Source organism: Cavia porcellus, unplaced genomic scaffold (genome assembly GCF_034190915.1).
Source record: "Cavia porcellus strain 051 isolate PalLab524CR breed Dunkin Hartley unplaced genomic scaffold, mCavPor4.1 scaffold_30, whole genome shotgun sequence".
NCBI classification, from domain to species: domain Eukaryota; kingdom Metazoa; phylum Chordata; class Mammalia; order Rodentia; family Caviidae; genus Cavia; species Cavia porcellus.
In genome coordinates this window covers 16,873,584-16,890,648 of record NW_026947513.1, presented here as the reverse complement: position 1 = coordinate 16,890,648, position 17,065 = coordinate 16,873,584, and the positions used below count along the sequence as shown (strand labels likewise).

General features: G+C 35.2%; 1 protein-coding gene across 1 annotated transcript in view; it reads right to left on the bottom strand.

The window, feature by feature from the left end:
* The window catches only part of Dthd1 (death domain containing 1), a 69,045-nt gene extending 55,796 nt beyond the window's left edge, over positions 1-13,249 (bottom strand). The window contains exons 1-5 of the mRNA XM_063240391.1: positions 12,663-13,249; positions 10,080-10,692; positions 5,518-5,845; positions 2,965-3,144; positions 1,151-1,395 (exon numbers count right to left, since the gene is read on the bottom strand). Coding sequence (XP_063096461.1) covers positions 1,151-1,395; positions 2,965-3,144; positions 5,518-5,845; positions 10,080-10,692; positions 12,663-12,933 — 1,637 coding nt within the window. The 5' untranslated portion in view covers positions 12,934-13,249. The remainder of the gene's footprint in view (positions 1-1,150; positions 1,396-2,964; positions 3,145-5,517; positions 5,846-10,079; positions 10,693-12,662) is intronic.
* Between the last annotated feature and the right edge of the window lie 3,816 nt (positions 13,250-17,065).

Here is a 17,065-nt window from a genome sequence, read left to right as displayed (position 1 = left end):
CTAGGTCAGGACTGCACCGTTTGTTAGCTAAGGTGCTCGTACAAGTTCTTAATATCATTGGGATTGTTTCTTTAACTGATAAATTGCAATTATGTGAAATAATTTACATACTTAACTTGACATTTGGTAGCCTTCAACTAATGTGGTATTTGCAGTTGTTTCTCCACTTTCTGACTTTTCAAAGAAAAATAAAATCCCCTAGCTAATGAATAGAGAATTCACCTTTTCTATTAGAAAACTGCTATACAGTAAATGAAAGGATGGGAATTATGATTATGGTTATTGTTATTCAATATATTCTTCTGTATTAGATTTCTTTTGTGGTTTCATTTTCTGGTTGATTTTATATATATGTATATATATATATATATATATGACTTATTAATGGATATTGTGTTTTGCTATAAAAGTTAGGAAATGTAATCTACCTATAGGGTAAATATGGTTTCTAACTTCTTTTTGAAAAGATCAGGTTAGTCCTTCACTGATAGTAACAGAATACGTTTAACTACAGAAGTTAAAGCCACTATGCCACATGTTTGTTTAGTGTATGCCTGAAATGCCTAAGATTTACATTTTACTGGAACATATCTATATTGCATCTTGATCATCTTTAATTCTCCTTCCTGCCCCTACCCTCCCCTTTCTCCTTTCCCCAGATCCTCTTCCCATTTCTACAAAGTCTGCCTCCTGTTTCCTAGCATTATTCTTTTATTTTGCTATTTAAATTATTTATGTTTGGATTTCTCATAGAGAGAAACAATACAATCTTCTTCCTTTTCCTCTGATTTACTTCACATAGCATTCTGGTCTCAAGCACGATGCTCTCTTGGCATTAAGGTGCATGCATTTTCTTACAAATAACTCAAATTTATCCTGCTGTGTGACTGAGATATAGCACATGTTTTTAATTTACCATAAATTCTTGAGGGGAGAATGAATTTTACCCCCTTTCACATTAATCTATTGTAGCGTACATTTGTGTTCATTGGGGCTAAAATTACTTCCTTTTGTGGATCAATCATCTAGGTGTATAATATTTTGTTATACTTTAAAACTAATATCCGAATGTAAGGCATTTTACTACGATGTGTAAGCACTTAAGTTTCTTTGTTGACAGTTAATTCACTTAGCAACAGTAGACACTCACCGATTGAAACATAAAGGTGTGTTCCTGTTTGTTGTGGCATTACCTGTTCTTTGGTGATCTATCTCAGACCCAAGATTTCTTTTATCGGGTTGTGCAGGACAAGGTAGGAATACTGTGACTGGCTTCTGAAAAGGATGAGTTGATGGGTGCTGAACGTGGATCAAAGGGCTTGTGGACAGTACTGCGTAGGAAGCATCTTGTTGTGTTTTTAAATATGTCACCAGGGATGGGTCAACTGGTTGGATCTAAAACATAGAAATCATATGTGTGTATGTGTATATATATATATACATATATATGCACATATATGTTATATATATCATGTATTTATGGTATATATTTGGTATATGATACATATATGTATATTTAATGGAAAATATATACATACCAGCATATCCCCAAGCCAACCTTTTGAAAACTCTTCTGAACTTAGTTATATGTTTCTCTGTACATTATTGGCTATAAACATGACTTTATATGAGATGTTATCAAAAAATGTAGTGAGTGTTTAAATTGAAAGAGTATATTACAGTAAAAGACACATTACTATTGATTCCTCTAAAAATATTCTCACTTCGAACACATTTACCCCATTGGATTTTACTTGTCATTTTGGAAGAAGTTCTGGAACTCTTGTGGCATGAGTGTCCTTATTTGTGCTGCCATGGCTGCCTAAGTTTCCTGAATCAATTTTTAAAATTTACCTTTCATAGTCATTTTGACTTTGGGAAAGAGCCAGAAGTCACGATCTAGCAGTTAGAGAGGATGAGGACACATCTTACTTTTCTGTTTGGAGCCTAACTTTCTGTTGGATGGTGCCTGGCAGCATCATTTACTATATTTTTTATTTGTGTTATTAAAAAAGAGAACTTTCAAAATTACTTCAAAAAGTAGCAAAAATGATTGGATATGTGGTTTCAGAGCAAAGGTAAATATTTTGAGGAGGACTAATAGCAATGTGTCTTTTACTGTAATAACAATGTTTTATTTAAAAACACACCATATTTTTTATTAACCCTTGTATGCATGAACACCATTCACATCCCTTTTTACAGAATCTTTCTGAAACCCATTTTCTATAATATAAATAACTGAAAAACACTCTAAATATTAAGCAACAAAGTAACCTAGGAAACAAAGGAGACATTTTATATAACTTCTAATTAGTATTATTTTTAGATCAAGTGATCTTTAACATTAGAGAAACAAGATTTCATAGAAGAATGATTAAGATTTAAAAATAGTTAACAAAATTTCAGACTTTACAGGAAATATGTATTAATAAAATATTCATAACTTGTCTTCTTTCTAACCTTTCTGCTTCATTCATACTGATGATACACATCAGAGAACCAGAAAAGCATAGAGAAGAATTGAAGCCAGAAAGATTGGTAATATTCTTTGAGGAAATAAAACACACACTGATGCAATATTAAACATTTCATATATATTTATGTATATAGTAAATATTTATTTCGAGCTAAAACATCATAAGTGTAAGCGAATATTCATTGTATTAAATATTTTGATTAATTAGCTTTTTGGTGCCATCCTTAACAGATGGAAATCATGAATGTCCTGATGTCTGTCACTAGTTGTTTCATAGGTACTCAACATATCATAAAACAACATTGTGACCAGCTAGGAGAATCTTTCAAATAAAGCAGGGATTTATTTTGCAATGAGATTCAAGGTTCTCAAAATCATGTCTCCATCATTGTTGTGGGTATGCATCAGTCCTGTACAAGCAAAAGAGAAGAATCTAGGAGTGATGACTTAAGTCTGGGAGAAGTCAGTCAGTGATTAATATTTACCTTTAATTGCACAAGCACTGGCGAGCTGAAAGCTCCTGGGGGGTAACATAAAGATATTCGAGAATCCATGCTGGACTTCAGGGTGAAGCCTTTCTTTGTTACTGTGAAAGACTCTTTCTTTAAGCAAGACACAACAGAAAAGATACCCAGTTTGTAAACTTTCACTGAAGCGCAGGTCCCCTGTGTGAATTAAAGGGCAGTAAAGCAAGTTACAGGTATATTTCATGAGGTACATGCTCCGTACAGTTTATAAACTATCAATTGTCATATATAATCACTCACAATTTGAATGAGCCCATTAACTGAAAATGCATGATTCTGTTATGAAATATAGTGTAGACTACTAAGAGGTTCTCAGACTTGGGGCACATGAGACAAAAAGGCAAATATGTATTTTTAAATTTAAATAAAATTTTCACGCATTACATGTATAGTGAGAAACTACATTTAGTATTTTCATGAATATTAATTACTTTGGACTTCTAGCCTGCTTTAGCTAAATGGATTTTAACATAGATCATTATCCAGAACATTCAACACTCTTAGAGAAAGCATTATTTGAGTAGTTTACTCAAATGCCATAGCACCTGTACTGTCAGAAATTTCTTCCTTCTAACAGCTCATAATCTTACAGGATGCCAAAATAAAGTCTATTTCTTTCTCTGCAGTGGGAGTAAATGACTGCAGTGAGACACATTTGTGTTTCATTTTTATACAGTGATATTCAAATGTAATCATATATGCAGGCACATAGTCAAGCTTTTTTTAATCACACAAAAGAGAACTGAGTACATAAATGAAAACAAAATGATCCACTCGTATAATCACCAAAGCTTAAAATGAGAAGGCAGACTTAGAGTAATTTGGTCTATTCCTGCTTCCCCAAACACCAGCCGGACTCCGCCCCAGCATGAGTGGATAATCATGCAGACACACACACAAACATTCAGGGACAATCACAATGGAAAATAATCTTTCACTTGAAAGCTGACTAAGGAAGAGATTTCACAATATCACTGCATGAATTCGTCTCTGGGAAAATGCAGAGCATGATGAATATTCTTAATTTGCCACCGGGCAAATGGTGAGAATTGAGAAAGTACAGCTTCCTGGGAATCAGTGTGATTGGGAAACCAAAAGTATTTTTAAGAATCAGAATTTTTAAATGTCACAGGACTCACATAAAGTTTTGGGAGGAACCCAGAACTTAAATTTTCTTGACCCTAAATTAGGGGCAACTAAACACAAGCTTATTATAAAGAGAAAAGTATGTGCTATTATTTTTTATAATAGCTGATAAATCTCTTAATTTTTATTGTGACTTCATTATCCATTTATGAAAATCTTTCAAATATATTTGTGAAGAGCATGCATGCTAAGAGTAGCATTTACTTGTATTGTGGTAGAAACACAGACTAGCCAAGATTAAAAAGTCTAATTTTGGACAATGTTGATCACATTTTTATATCTCCAGGCTTCCTGTACTAAATATAAAATGTATTATTTGCATGAATTAGATGGAATTATTAGAATGAGCTCAGCTTTCTTTTTCAAATACATAATCTAATTTCTAATATAAAAGGAGGAAAATAAGAAAAAGAATTCAATATAAAGAATTGTTCAACATCTTATTTCCTGCCCTCCTTATCAAATAAGAAAAATATACTTATAGCTGAAAATATTGGTTAATTGGTTAAAAACCATTTCAGTGACTTACAAAAGAACCTAAAATATTGGTCCATTGCAACTCTGTAGTACTAAATACAGCTCTGTATATTCTCCTTTCACACATCATGAATTTGTGACCATACAAAGCCTCAGAGTTATGACAATAAAGTCTAACAGAAAGAATAATTTATTAATAACAACTGTGCTCACAGGTTTCCTTATCTTCTTATGCATATTATCTATTTATTTCAAAACCTTAGCAAGTAGACACTATGACTGTGTTCAGTGTTTTGAGAATGAAAGTGAGCTGCAGGAAGGTTCGTTAATTTACCAGACTTCAACTGCAAAGCCTGTGGTAACAGGATTTTAAACCTACCAGTCTTCCTCCACCAACCACATCCTGATCCCTACATATAACCTCTTCTATGTGCAGACCAAAGTCTATTTATAGACCTATCATGTTATCAAAGAATGTACATAATTTTTATCTTTTTCATATTTTTCAACCTATGAAAAACAAAAATAAGCCTACCATCACCTGGAAATTCCACCTTTCTAAATTTAGGGATCACCCACAATAATACACTATTCCACAAGTAACCTAAAGCAGGAAGTTAATTAAGCTATCATGTTGACTTTGTTTCCCAGGTGAAAAAGATAAGATTTTCTCGATGCCAGACCTGAAGTATCCATTCCCAACTTAAGAAAATAAATTTTGCTCTTTGATCTCTATAAAGGCAAAAAGACCATAAAGGTACTGATACATATCTACCAAATCTTTCTTTTGTTTTCAATGGGGTAATTATATCTGCATTACTATCTATTAATATAATACTCAGAAAAAAGTCGAACAGCAAATGCAGATGCAGTGAAGGATTTACAGACCGAGTAACTTTTCATTCCTTCCAGGGCAGTCGGGGATAGGTAACTTGACTGAAGGTTTCTGTCAGATACTTTCACCATGATATCTCTGTAAGTCCCCCTAGAACAGGCAGTAAATGGAATCGCGATGCATATTGGAAATGGAATTCTCTTTTCTTTATCTGAGCATTCAACAGAGACAACATTGCTGACCAATTCTTCATTATCAGTCACAATTAAAGAACTCATGCTATTAACTATCCGGCATTCTAGTTGCTGCAGAATGTATGATGGTGCTGTAATGTAACAAGACACTTGGGGGTCTGTCCCATCACTCAGCACATCGAGATACCTGTAGGAGAAAGTGAACAACATTTCCCAGTTATTTATTTAGCTATCATATTTCTGGACTTTATAGCTAAATGCAGAAAGGCAAAAACTCTAGAGCACCCTGTCTTGGTGTATTCTTGCTTACTGATGTCGTGAGCTTGGACAAAATACTCAACTTCTCTATGCTTCAATTGCAACGTGGTGCTAAAATAACATCTACCTCAAAGCAAGATGAAACTTAAGTGAACCATTACCTGTGACGTAATTAGAAAGATCTGTTCCTGGAATATAGTAGGCATCATTCTAGATGTTAACTATTTTTTTGTTTAGTGTTGTTATCACTCTTTAAGTGATTGCCTTTTTCCTCAGTATTGTTCACTCCACAGTAAGAATTAAAAATTGCTGATGTTTTTAATAAACCAAGTATTAATACCTAAATAGTTTCTTAAATTATGAGGAGAGAAAGAAATCATTTATGAGGTACTGGAATTTTCTAAACATACTACATCAAACAATGATGTTTGTATTTTGTATAAAAAATGGAAAAAATACAAAAATCTTGTGAATTTAAAAGTTATGATAGTAATTAAGAATAAATTATTTACCACCCTTAACTAATTATATTAAATTTTATATTGATTATCTTTTTATACATTTTAAACATCATCATTCCCGAAAACTTTATAGTTTTAACAGATATCTGAAAATAGATATTTCTGATTTGTTTACTGATATAGTAATTATTTGAAAATAGCTAATATTTTAAATCATTGTCTGGACTTAATTTTGGGTTTATATTTCATTTAATCTTCACAACTAGGCTATCAGTCAGGTATTACTGTTATTACTATCTTACAGATAAGAAAATTGCAGCTTAGAAAATTTAAAGTTCAGGACTGAAGATATAACATTGTGGTAGAGCGTCCCTATCTGATGTATGTTAGGAACTGAATTCAGTACCCAAAAGTCCACAGGGGGAAGAAAAAAGAAAGAAAAAGAAAAAAATTTACGTGCTACAAATCCCACAGATGGTACATTTTAGAACAAACAACTGGCTCCATCCATTTTCTTTTTGTGTGTTTGTCTTTTTATTTGGTTGGTTGGTTTAAATGGTTTTATTGGTTGATTGTCTGTTTTTCAGGTCGGCTGGTTGGTTGATCGGTTGGTTTTATGGTGATGGGGTTGAAGCCTCTCATGTGCGAGGCAAGCACTCTACTACTGAGCTACTTCTTCAGCCTTTCTTTAGAACTTTATTGTAAGATGGAGCCTTACTAAATTGCCCAGGCTGGCCTTGAATATGTGATGCTCCTTCCACAGCCTCCCTAGCAGCTGACATTATAGGAATACACCACCTTGCTGAGCCTTCTATCAATCTATCTTTAATGTAAAGAGCCCAACCTGTAAAATACATTCCTTCAAATCACTCTGAGATACTGATTAACCCCATTACCAATGAAAATGAAAATCTAATCCATACTCATATGAAGATGGACTGAAGAAGATAGTTAAACTTCTTATGGTAATGTGTTAGTTTGGGTGGTAAATAAATGTCTCTACATTAAAATTACCAACTTGAGCTTCTCCTCTTCTTGTTACTTCTCATTTTATACCAGAAAGTAACTAAAATATGAGAAACGTTGAAGAGAAATGAGGGCGTCTATATTTTTCCACAGTATTATGGCTTTTAGTTATAAAATGATCCAGTTTTAGCTATTTACCAATCAGAATTTTAACATGCACTTTAACATAAAAATCTACAACAAAAATGTGGAAATAGTAGAGAGGTGCCATTTATATAGTAACAACGAAGATAGAAAGAATAGAAAATTATCCAGCACATTGGTCTGCTGGAGTTTTTCTAGTGAGAGAGATAGTGGGAACTAGATAATGAGAAACACAGTTCAGTAGAGGATACAGTGACCCAGCTTTGCTAACTTTAGGAATGGATCTCATGTGTGTCCTGGATGCCAGCTCAAAATCCTCTCCTTTGTGAAGCTCTGAAAAGTCGAATGAGGAGACCTGCTAATAGTTCTGTTTGGGCCAGGGAATATAGCTTAGTGGCACAGTGCCTGCTTGGCAAGCACAAGGTCCTGAGTTCAATTTCCAGTCCAAAAAGAAAAGAAAAGAAAAGAGCTCCATTCTCCCCATCCTTAATCAAATATATCCAGCCTAGTCAGTGACAATTTACGTTGGTTTATTCTAGTGTTTTTCCCTCTTATGTACAAACTAGGACATACACACTAAAGGAGATGAGGTTGTTTCAGAAATCCATCTGTGATGGAGCCCACACTGGATTCTGAGCAAGGTTTTATTTATGACATACATATTTTATACAGCATCATGGCTCTCTAGCCTGGGTGACTGCAATGAATAGTCATCTTCTTAAATATGCAAGCCAAGCACAATTGGCTTGGGTGTCACGAAGAGGAAATCGCTAGCCAGGGAACACCTAAAGGAGGTGTCAGAGGGAGTGGCTCAGGCAATGACTCACTAAGTGATGTTTTGAGTCACTTCTGAATATGAGGATATAAAAAAATCAATGTTTACCTCAAGTGAAATGGGTGACCACATTTTGACTACTTTAGCACTTGTTTTGCTAAATGAAGGTCTTTCATACATCGAAAAACTCATCCCTTGATTTCCTCATTATGCTCTGACCTATGAAGACATCACAATGAAGCTGGCCCAGATTATTCACCTTATAAATAGCCAAGGTAAATGTGAGAAAAATGATTCACTGAAGACCACAGATGGTGTTATACGTCTATGTAAAAGAGCGTCAGTACCTCCTGACAAAAAATAAGAGCTGAAGAGTGGTACTGGGTGGAAGGCTAGAAAGGTGATTATCATTGGAGGTGAATACACTATCGTACTAACATTCAGCTGAACATAGATGCCCTCACAGGGCGTGGTGCTATACATGTTCCCTAATTTTCTCATTTGACCTTACCAAATACGTTATTTCTACAAACAAGAAAAATGAAGTTACCAAATGAAGCAAATTTCCTAGGGTCATCAAATCAGTATATAATAAAACAAAAAACAAAAACTGTGTTTGTCTGACTCCCAAAACAAATGATTTCCCCTGCCCTATTCCTCACTGTCTTCTAAGGCTATTATTTTTATCCAGGAAAATGTGTTTTGTGAATATTAGAATAGAGAATTGTCACCCCTTCATAAAAGAGAAGGAATTCATGAAATATGTCAGCCTTTCTCCATTTTTTTAAGTGTTTACCTTTTAAAGAATCTGGTAAGAACTCTGGACAATTTCTAAAGAGATAAAATAAGTATGGAGATATATTCAGATTTAAGAATCTCTCAAAGCTTATCCATGAGTCCCTAAAATTCTAAATACAAAGGGTAAAAAATTCATGATGATTTGTTGAGAATATAACTAACATAAAAATTCTTTTAATTTTTTAAAATTCTGTAATCTCATTTTTATGTACATAATTCAGAAAGTAGTGGTTTAGAAGTGTCCATGATCTGAACAACTGTTTTTTAACTACTTTCTGATCTAATCCTTTTCTCTTTTAAAGAAAAATTTAATTTATTTGTTTCCTAAAACCATTAGTAATAGCAATCACAAATTTCAAAGGATAATTCAACCTGCATTAGTGATTTACAGTGTTCTTTCTAAAGATATGACATGGAAACATAAAATTTTATTCATGCATGAATACTATTTATTTTACTTCTGTATACTATGATGGTTGAATGCTTGGGATCTTCCAAAATTCGTATGTTGAAGTTCTTCTTCTAAGTGATGGTTTTAAAAGGCAGGGCCTTTTCAGAGATATGAGGGTGTAAACGCAGAGTCCTCTTTAATGGATTAGAAGTCTTATAAAGTAGTACCAAAGGAGCTTGTTCACTCCTACCACCAAGTAGTGAGGACACAGCAAGGTGTCATTTCTTTCTTTTTTTTTTTTGTCTTTTTCTTTTTTATCGGTACCGGGGATCAAACTCACGACTGCCTGTTTGCAAGGCAGGTGCTTAATGCCGCTGAGCTAAATCCCCAGCCCCATCAAGGTGTCATTTCTAAACTAGAAATGTCTCACTAGATATAGAATCTATCACTGCCTTGATCTTAATCTTTCTCTTCTTTGCCCAAAAAAACTGTGAGAAATTATAGTTTAAAAGCCACCCAGTGTTTGGTATTTTGTTGTAGCAGCCTAAACAACTGAGAAACCTATAAACTCCAGCAATACTCACATAACTAGGCACATGGAAGCACTTCACATGCTGCATTTACTTACTCCTTCTCCATGATGTTATTCTTTTGTTTTAGACTTTCTGCCTCATTGAGAACATTGTTCACGTATTCATCAGAGATATCACATGTTGGCGAGGATGTGGTAATCTCTTCGCTTTGGTTTCCTGGGGTTTCTTTAATGTCTCTTTCTGTTGTCTGGATTATGTCATGAATGTGTTCCTTGTTGCTATTTATGTTCTCAGCAGTCATGTGTTCTATTTGTTTATCATCTCCATTTTCTGCATTATCTGGGAACATTGTGTTCTGTGACTCTTTTTGCCCACCTACATCTCTGGTTGATGTTGTGTTGTTTTCATTTTCTACCAATACAGAATTTATGCATGTTTTATTTGTTTTTAACTGGACCTGGTTTGTGCAATGACTTTTCTCTCCATTTGGGCAGGAAACAGTAGCTGTTTCTATGACATTTAGTTCCCCTCTTGCAGAAATGCCTGTTGCTTTGGTGTCTTGAATGGTGCACATTGTCTGTGGTGGAGTATGTTCATCACGCGTGCTGCATAAATTACACATCTCCTTTTCTTCTTTCTTTAGAAGCATAGCAGTGTTCCCCAAATGTTCATTCATTTTCATGAGGCAGTCTGTGAAAGTAATAATTTCTGCACATACACACACATATATACACAGAAAGAATGAGAGCAAAACTGGAAAAAATGCAATAATTGTGCAATAACCGCATGATGAGGTATGACAAGACAATTTTAAAAACCTACAAAGAACTTTACTAAACATTTAAGCCAACCTCTTGAAACAAAAGACATTTGTACAACTGATACTTTTAAAATTTCTAGGAATTCCGAACAAATTACTTAACACAATAGCAAAGAGTAAATCTGATCCCTACTGCTCTTAAACATGCTTTGAATTGTAAAGATAAATATCAAAATCCTTTCTCTCCAATAAAAATTGAAGCCAGCATTTCTATCTATCATTCTTCATCTGATATAATTTTAAGAACTCGTCTTTACCCCTGGAGATACTACAGTTTATAAATAATCCATTTAAAAATCTGGGCCTGCTAGGGATATAGCTCAGGGGCATAGAGACTCCCTGGCAAGCCTCAGGTCCTGAGTTTGATTCCCAGTAATAAATAAATAAATAAACAAACAAACCTGGGCCTAAAATTAGCTAAATACTCCAGAAGAGGCCTACGTAGAAGTACTTTAGCTACTTTATTTTGACTAATGTAGATGCTATATTTGGAGGAGGGCTGGGGTGCTGCTTTGACGGTTAGTCAAGTTTGATAGGATACCTTCTACCAAGCTTGTGATTGTTAATAATTTTCAAATTGGTCTTTCAGAGAAAAGTTCTGTCCCTGTAGTCATTATCGAGGACCACAAGACCAAGCCATGCCTGTGCCCTCCATCAGGATCTGATCTGATGTCATCTCTCACTTCAGCCCTGCCAGCCTTGTTTCATACTGCTCCCCATATGTGCACCCCTCTTCTTGCAAATGACAAGGCTCATCTGATACCTTTTTGCAGTCTTAGCACTTCTGTAATCTTCAGAATTCAATTTGAAGCTAAGGAATCTGATTCAGGGCCCCATTGCTCAGTAATTTTCAGAATCATCAACAAATGGTACTTTGAATTGTCTGGGCTTGTCTTTGGACTTTATTTCTGACAATTTGCTATGCTGTTTTCTGTTCCTGAATCCTTATCTTGATCTGCAGCCTAGGGCCATAATTGATTCTCTTTAGAGACTGGAGGTCTGGTTATGAGCTCCAGCGGATGGCTCCAAATCTTACTTTTTGGGACAGTTTTCTCTGATGCCCCCTCTTTGTCCTCTAGACAGCAACATCTTAATATTATCTACTTTGAATCCAGATTGATGGGGCCTGCCCACCCACTTTGACACTGAATCAGAGTTGAAATTAATGATGTCACTATATTCTTATCCGGAGAAACTATTGTTTTGCAAGAGTATATTTATCTGATATCATGTTTTTTCTACCTTACTGTACTTTGTAACATAAGTTTACCTACACCCAAGAGCTTACCTTCTCTTTATTTTGTGGGGGATCCAATTATCTATCCCAGCCCATCTTCCTTATACTGTTGTAATTAATACGTTCATGTTCAAATTATATGTTAAAATATTATTTTCTAATATTTATTAAAAATTGCTTGCTCTGCTTCAGATTAGGCCTGCATTTCCCTACCTCTAAGCCTTGGGTCACACTAATAATATCTCAAGACTCCCAAATCTCCAGCTATATGATTCCAATTCATTCTATCATGAATATTATTTATTTTAAATTTAATTAATTTAAATATTAATTAATTAATTTAAATATTATTTAAATACAACATTTTTTTTCTAGCAAAATTCTAAATTTTTTACCTAACTATGAGGTTCTGCCTGCTTCCAGAGCCTAAAAGAACTTCCTGAGTTTGTCTCTAACAGGACTGGCCTCAAAGCTGCTTGCATTACTGTGCATGTGTCTTACCTGACTTCCCCTACTGTGCTGTTAGTCCCTTGTAAACAGAGACTGGTTCGAAAGCGCATAGCACCTTCCAGATGCCTCACTTTATATTTCTTACAGAAGGAATAAACAAAAACGACTTGCCTTGTCTCCAGATGCACTGATTCTCCTTGCTGAGTAGTATATTCAGCCGCTGGCAGGTGGAACTCAGGGTTCCTGCAGTGTGCTCTAGCAGCTGTTGAAGGGCACTGCTGAGCTCTTGACCCAGAAAGACCACTGTAGCTATCCAGCTGGCTCCACCAACCTCCTCGAAAAGGTCTTCACCCAGGAGTGCCTGCTTTAGCATTTGATTTTGTCTCCAAACCTGCTTCAATATTTGGCCTAGTTTACCTGAGCCCATGTCTTCTGTATCCATTTTGTGCTCCCAAAATAATAAGCTTCTTTCCTGCCAGCAAAGACTAAAGGTTTAGCAAATTCAGACTTGGCGAGCATTATTTCTCCTAAAATCTAGGAGATGATCCAAGTCAGCTAGCCAAGCACTTTCCTGCATTATAATAGTTTATTCAACTTTTTGTTGACCAGTGAAAAGTTACTAGGTGACCAAAGAAGGGGCGTTCCTGGGTGCTATTGTGTACAGAGGATTAGCCACAGGCATAGCACCAGCTCACAGAATTCACTTCTCCATGCAAGTTTTACAAACTCAGTATAATATTGACATCCCAGATACTTTTCATATTTTGAGGCAACAAAGTCTGGATTCCAGAAAGAATGAGAAATGTATTCAAAGCTAAACTGTATTTATAATAGTGCTAATAAAATTCCTGTATACATATTTAAAAATACCAATAAGATAATAAAAGACTTGGTTTGCTTCAAAATGATCCTGGAGGGCTGGGTGTGGTGGCACACAACTGAATTCCCAGCACCTGGGAAGCTGAGACAAGAGGATCACCATGCTCTCAAGGCCAGCCTGAGTTACACAGGGAGTTCAAGGCCAGCCTAAACTGCAGAACCAGACCCTGTCTCAAAAATACATAAACAAAACAGAAAATAATCCTGGGGGTAAGAGAGGGGACAGGGAAAATGAATTCTGCTATAAAATTTAATACTTGTTAGTCATGCCTGGTGATGCCTGTGTTCCAACGAATCTGAAAGACAACCATAGAGCAATGTGGGGATTCTTGGGTCCGAAATGGTATGAAATTCATTTTCTGGTAAAAATGATGCCCTTCAATGGGTCACTGCAAAGGAGACTTTTTTATTAATATGAATCCCTATCAAATCATAGATCACATTTTTAAAAGTACTTTTAGTCATTTTTTAATATTAAAGACTTTTCTATTTCAGTTTGTATTTTTTCTAATTCCTGAAATGTGTTATTCTCAAAGAAATGCATGGATGGTTTTAATTTGATATCAATTTTGAGAACTTTCTACAGCATTAACTGTGAGTCAGGTACTATCTAAATTCTGGGGTACAGCCTTTTAGGACTACAGATGCAGAGAGATGCATGCATGAACACACTATTGAAATACAGCTTGGACTGTTGAGAGCTAGAGCAGAAGTATGAACAAAGCATATGAGAGCTTTAGGAGTAAAAAATTAATTCTCGTTTGAGGTTTGGGAGATGCTAAATTAGGACCAAAAGGATGGGCAGGTTTGATGCCAGCCAGAGAATTCAGGGAAGGAAGCGCATTCCAGCATAAGAAATAATATGATCATAGAAATAGAGGCATGAAATTACACAGTAGGATCAAAAAGGGTAAGTATGGCTTTACAGAAAGGTTGCTTTTGTGAGTCAGGAGAAACAGCAAAAGAAGAATCCAGTAATTGTGTGGTCACAAGGGAGACTGAGAATTTTGTTTTGCTGATAAAAAGAAAAAGTAATATTTTTGAATTTAGTTACAATGTGACTGAATCTGTGTGCAGGAACACTCAGGATTTAAAGGTCAGAAACACAAAAATTGGAAGGTACAAGGACCTAATGTTGCAGCAGTGCAAGGCAGTCTAAGGGGCCAGCTTGAGAGAGGGACAGGAATAAGGTGGACAGAAATTTCTAATCTGTCAGATCCAAAGGGATGAATCGAAAGCATTGAAAACCCAAGCTCTGATTTATTTCTATGCTTATTGGCCAGTAGTAATCACGCTTGGTGGACCATATAACTAAATTTTACTCTGGGTAGCTGCAAACATGGTAAAGGGATTTAGGAGAAACATCAGGTTGAATGGGCAGCCAATATGATTAATTTTAGGTATGTTGAGTTCAATATAGCTCAAGACAATTGTTTAAAATGTTTTAGAAGTTCAGAAAAAAAAAACCTCAAAATAATACTGGTGTATTTGAACTTGAACAACAAAAAGATGATAAATAGATCCCTGGAAATAGGAGAGTTTATATGATTCATATATTAGATGTTTAATAAACTGATAATAAAATCCTGGGTCCTTCTAGATACGTAGGAAAAACTTTTGTCCTGGAGGAAAAAAAATTCCAACTTTTTTTCTTAGTTTCAATAACATTTGCTATTCTCAAGTCTAAACTTGTTCTCTGTCTAACTTAAGAACGTGCAATATTTGCAAAATAAGACCTACAGCAGACTATGCTGCATCTACATGTTAAAACAAGCATTTACATGTTCCTGCATCTTGTTTGCAATAAACTGACGTCACTAACCACAAGAAAAACTGACATTTGCAGTTAAGAGGCCCAAAGAGGTTAACTGAATCTTCATCATTGCTACTATTTATGGTAGCAACATTTTGGGCTCCCACTGACTAAAAGGAATTAGCACATAGTCTTAGATTCATAAAATATTATGTGGTTAAAAAGACAACAGCTCTTAACATTAAAAGCATCATTTGGATTAGGCATAAAATTCAGTTTAAGTAGCATAGTTACTTGTGTGTTACCTAGAGATGTAAAATTCAGCAATAAACTGGAAAATCTACTGATGCTAAACTAGAGGAGATGGAAATGAAGTTTTGAAGTATAATAGAATAGAACATTTGGTGGGTAGCATTAGATGGATTAGAGGGAAGCAAAAGTTATGTATGCATTGTGCTTGAGGCACTATGACTAAGAGCCAGAGTTACTCATTTTGTTATCTGATTTTGTTATCTTCTTCTGCAGTTTGCTATGGCAGACTGCAAAGATATTGGGACCGATAGCCCCAAAACAATTTTGTCTCCTGTGAAAACTTCTAATGAATGTCTTGTCTTTTGTCTTCCTAAGGCAAATTCATACAAGTGGAAGAGTGGAATGAAAAGAAAAAAATTTGTTAATTTTTTTATTTTCCTTATAACTTAGTGAGCAAGAAAGATAAAAATCAAATGTAAGAAATGTTAATATACTTAACAATTTTAAAATGTTTTGAAAGAGCAAATGATAAGAATCAAAGCCAGCACTTCCATTTAAAATATAGATGGGGAATATTTTCTTTATCTCTGGGAATATCTTCTTTATCCTCCTGAAATATCACTGAAAAAGATGCAACAAAACATAAACTCCAGAGGACAAAGGGAGTCGTAAGGACAGACAAGAGATGTGAACTAACTCTAGGAAGACTGAAAGCACATGGATGCCTGGTAAGCGATTTGATAAACAAGGAGAATTGAAACCTAAATTCAAACTTGTGTAAAACAGGCCAGGTCTTGTTTTGGATCTTGGAAGTCCTAGAACATCTAGCAATTCTGAGCATGAGAGGGAACTTGAGACTGTAAACTGAAATTTTCCTTGTGGGCTTGTTTTGGGAACAGATAAATTCTATGTTTCTCATGGTGTTTATCATGGCCACTGTTTGTCTCCCATCCCTCTAAGCTTGTAATATTCTCTGTGAAGAAATTGCAGCAGAACGGCAGGCAGCCCAGCAGAGCAGGAGCGAGGTGCCAGGCTGACCCTGGTTAAGTGAAAATCTGCAATTTTATATAAGGATCTATTGTGTTCTGTTCAATTCAGAAAACACAGGCTGACAAACATAACCTCCTAGGCATAAGATCAGCAATTTCCCCTCTGGAATAAACATACACACACACACACAAATCCTAACCGTTTATGAATCATTAGAGCCTCTTTCTTGCTCCCAATCCTTCCCTTGCAGATGATCCAGAAATGCACCTCCTTTTCTTAAGCCCAATCTATGAATTAAAGCTTCCAAACAGTGCTTCTCGTGCCTCACTTTTAAGTACAGAATAACAGCCAAAGAGATCCGCACTGGAAAAAGCGTTTAGTATAAAGATGGAGACAAAAGCAAACAAATCCAAATAAAGTACTTGAAAATAATACAGCCAACACAGGGAAAAGAAGAAAATATCAAATATCTATAATTACCATTCTTAGAATCTAGGGCAAGACAAGAAAATGTACCCAACAAACAAAAAAGATTTGCTTAAAAAAAGGCAACTTGCCCAGTGCTGAGAAAAAATTTTCAGAAATTAAATCCTTTAACAGAAAATTTTAAACTAGTGCACAGGTATAGAAAGAAGCACTTTACAAAATCTGTCAAAATATCCTAATAAAAAAGCAGAGATAGATTATAAGGAAAAGGGGG